This window comes from Amphimedon queenslandica, unplaced genomic scaffold (genome assembly GCF_000090795.2).
Source record: "Amphimedon queenslandica unplaced genomic scaffold, v1.1 AMPQUscaffold_10634, whole genome shotgun sequence".
Taxonomy (NCBI): domain Eukaryota; kingdom Metazoa; phylum Porifera; class Demospongiae; order Haplosclerida; family Niphatidae; genus Amphimedon; species Amphimedon queenslandica.
The window spans coordinates 1-2,493 of record NW_003549111.1 but is presented as its reverse complement, the minus strand read 5'-3'; the positions used below and the strand labels follow the sequence as shown (position 1 = coordinate 2,493).

The 2,493-nt window shown below is 35.8% G+C and overlaps 1 protein-coding gene across 1 annotated transcript; it reads left to right on the top strand.

Moving 5' to 3' along the window:
* Positions 1–738: 738 nt before the first annotated feature.
* On the top strand, positions 739–1,149 carry LOC100632469 (peptidyl-prolyl cis-trans isomerase-like 3). The gene is made up of 2 exons (XM_020005962.1): positions 739–871; positions 940–1,149. The coding sequence occupies exons 1-2, from the start codon at positions 774–776 to the stop codon at positions 1,064–1,066; spliced, it is 225 nt and encodes a 74-aa protein (XP_019861521.1). The 5' UTR covers positions 739–773; the 3' UTR covers positions 1,067–1,149.
* The last annotated feature ends 1,344 nt before the right edge of the window (positions 1,150–2,493 follow it).

Sequence of the window (2,493 nt, the reverse complement as noted above, 5' to 3'; positions counted from 1 at the left end):
GAATGAATGGGGGAATGGAGAAAAAAAATTAAATAAATTCTGCAGTTGACATTCCAGGCTAATGCAAGATAGGAGATGAAGATATTGAGTAAAGAAGTCTCTATAATATTCTGCAGCGAAGTATGATATCTCTTTGATGAAAAATCGCAGTTTGTTTCCATTCCTCAATTCGTTGCGTGTACATTCTTGCCACTCAAGATGGCTGACAGGAAGCTCCGCCTACCCCATTGATTACATCCGTGCAACAGCTTTATTGAAGTCGGAATCAGCTCAAACTTGCTACACAGCATAAGGACATCAATATGTATCAGAAAATGTAATAAAAATTTGGGGTGATTTCGGAGCCATTTTTAAAAAAAAACCTTAGACTATAGCCTTGGGTATTTTTCAGATTTTGGCTCATTTTTTAAAATGGCCGTAACTCGAAAAATTGAAGTCGGAATCAGCTCAAACTTTCTACACAGCATAAGTACATCAATATGTATCAGAAAATGTAATAAAAATTTGGGGTGATTTCGGAGCCATTTTTTGGAAAAAACCATGGACTATAGCCTTGGGTATTTTTCAGATTTTGGCTCATTTTTTAAAATGGTCGTAACTTGAAAAATTTAAGTCGGAATCAACTCAAACTTTTTACACAGCATAAGGGCATCAATATGTATCAGAAAGTTAAAAAATTTGGTGTGGTCATTATTACTAAAATTATTGTCATACTTAATTATTGTTATTACAATTATTAATATTTGTAGCACAGTGGGCGTGGCATCATATCAATGGCTAACAGTGGTCACAGTGACACCAATGGATCTCAATTCTTCATTACTTATGCCAAACAACCCAGTCTTGATATGAAATACACCATATTTGGAAAGTAAGCAAGCAGACACTTTATGAATCAAAAGGTGGTGCATTAGTTATTGTGTCATTTCTCATTGGTAGAGTAATAGATGGAATGGATACTCTTGATGATTTAGAAAAGGTACCAGTTAATGATAAGAATTATAGACCAATTCAAGATATTTACTTGAGAAGAGTAACAATCCATGCTAACCCCATTGCTGACTAACTAACAGGTTTAATACCATTCAGTGTAAAAATTGGTTCATTTGCTCTTGCAATAGCAGCAGTAATGTTTATTTTATTAATTAACCTGGTTCAGTTGGATTGGTTCAGGCAGGAGGGTGTGTTTTTCTGTGGAATCGACCAGTAGCAGCTTTGTGTATCTGCACTGCTTAAGTTTAAATCATCTTTGATGTATTTGAAGTTTGTTCATATTTGCAAGTCATATTCGGACATCATAATTTGAAAGTCATATTTAAAAATCATTTGAAAATTGTATTTTGAAATCTCTTTTGCTGTGGATCATCTTCATCCTGTGGATCATCTATTTCCTCTACAAGTATATAATTAATATCATTAATGGATTGTATTATCAATGGCACCTCCTGTTGGTCTCTCTCTTCTTGGAGTACAGGCCTGCTCTCTCTCTTCACTAGGTCCTGCAGTCTGAGGGTGAGAAACCAATCTGAAATTGGAGCCTGGAACCATACATTAAAATGGCCAAAAGACATTGGCAAGATTGGTCATGTCAGCAGCCTGAACAGTTCAGTATTTGGCATTGTCCTTCAGTTTTGTTTGGCCTTTCTGCATAGAAACTCTAGCCCCCCCTGCCCCCCACATTTTCAAATAATTTCATCTTGACCTATAATAACTATTACTTTAACAAGTTGCAGCTTCTGTCGTTTCTGTTGCTGACAGTTTTGAACATGTTTTAAGTTCCTGGGCTGAAGGGTAGGAGGATTACTTACACTCTCCTTATATACTTCAGCAGGTGAAGCATCTTTAGTTGCAATGCTATGCAATACAGATGGACGTGTCCTGGTGTAAATACAGTTCCCCTTTGAGTTCCCATGACTGAAATTGCCACTCCTTCATTTCCAAGGTAGTGCAAGAGCAGTTTTGGAATGGCCTTCGTATCATTCTGATGCTACCTGCATCCATCTCTTCTTCAATCTTCTAAATAAATAAATATAATTATGATCAATAGTGCAATTATAGAATATGTATGACTAAAAGCTTTTAATTATTTAATAAATCATTTCCAGTGTTTAAAATTTACAATTTGACTTGCATTTATACATAAATGGCTGGGCATATCATACCTTTACGTTCCTCTTCAACATTAAATGAATAAATGTCTCCTCCTTTTGGTTGGATACAGGGATAGTCTGGCGAGAATTCTTCATTCCTGTCAAAGAAACTTAACACCTAGCCACCTACATGAAAAAGTTTTAAAAATTTAAGTATATAAAAACACAGCACCTCATCCAGAGTTAGGTTTCTATTAATACTGCTAATTGGTGAAGCCATTAGCACTGGAAAGACAGGAGACGACTGAATCCAGTCATGTTTTACCAAGTTACCTCTGTCGTTTATTGTGTTGACAGTATTGTACCTGCTTCAAGTTCCTTAAATAGGAAATAATGCGAGCTG

Excerpts from the sequence above, each read along its gene's own strand:
- LOC100632469 (XM_020005962.1), top strand. The coding sequence starts at position 774 with ATGGCTAACAGTGGTCACAGTGACACCAATGGATCTCAATTCTTCATT. Across the intron at positions 872-939 it reads AAATACACCATATTTGGAAA|AGTAATAGATGGAATGGATA; the intron begins GTAAGCAAGCAG and ends TCTCATTGGTAG.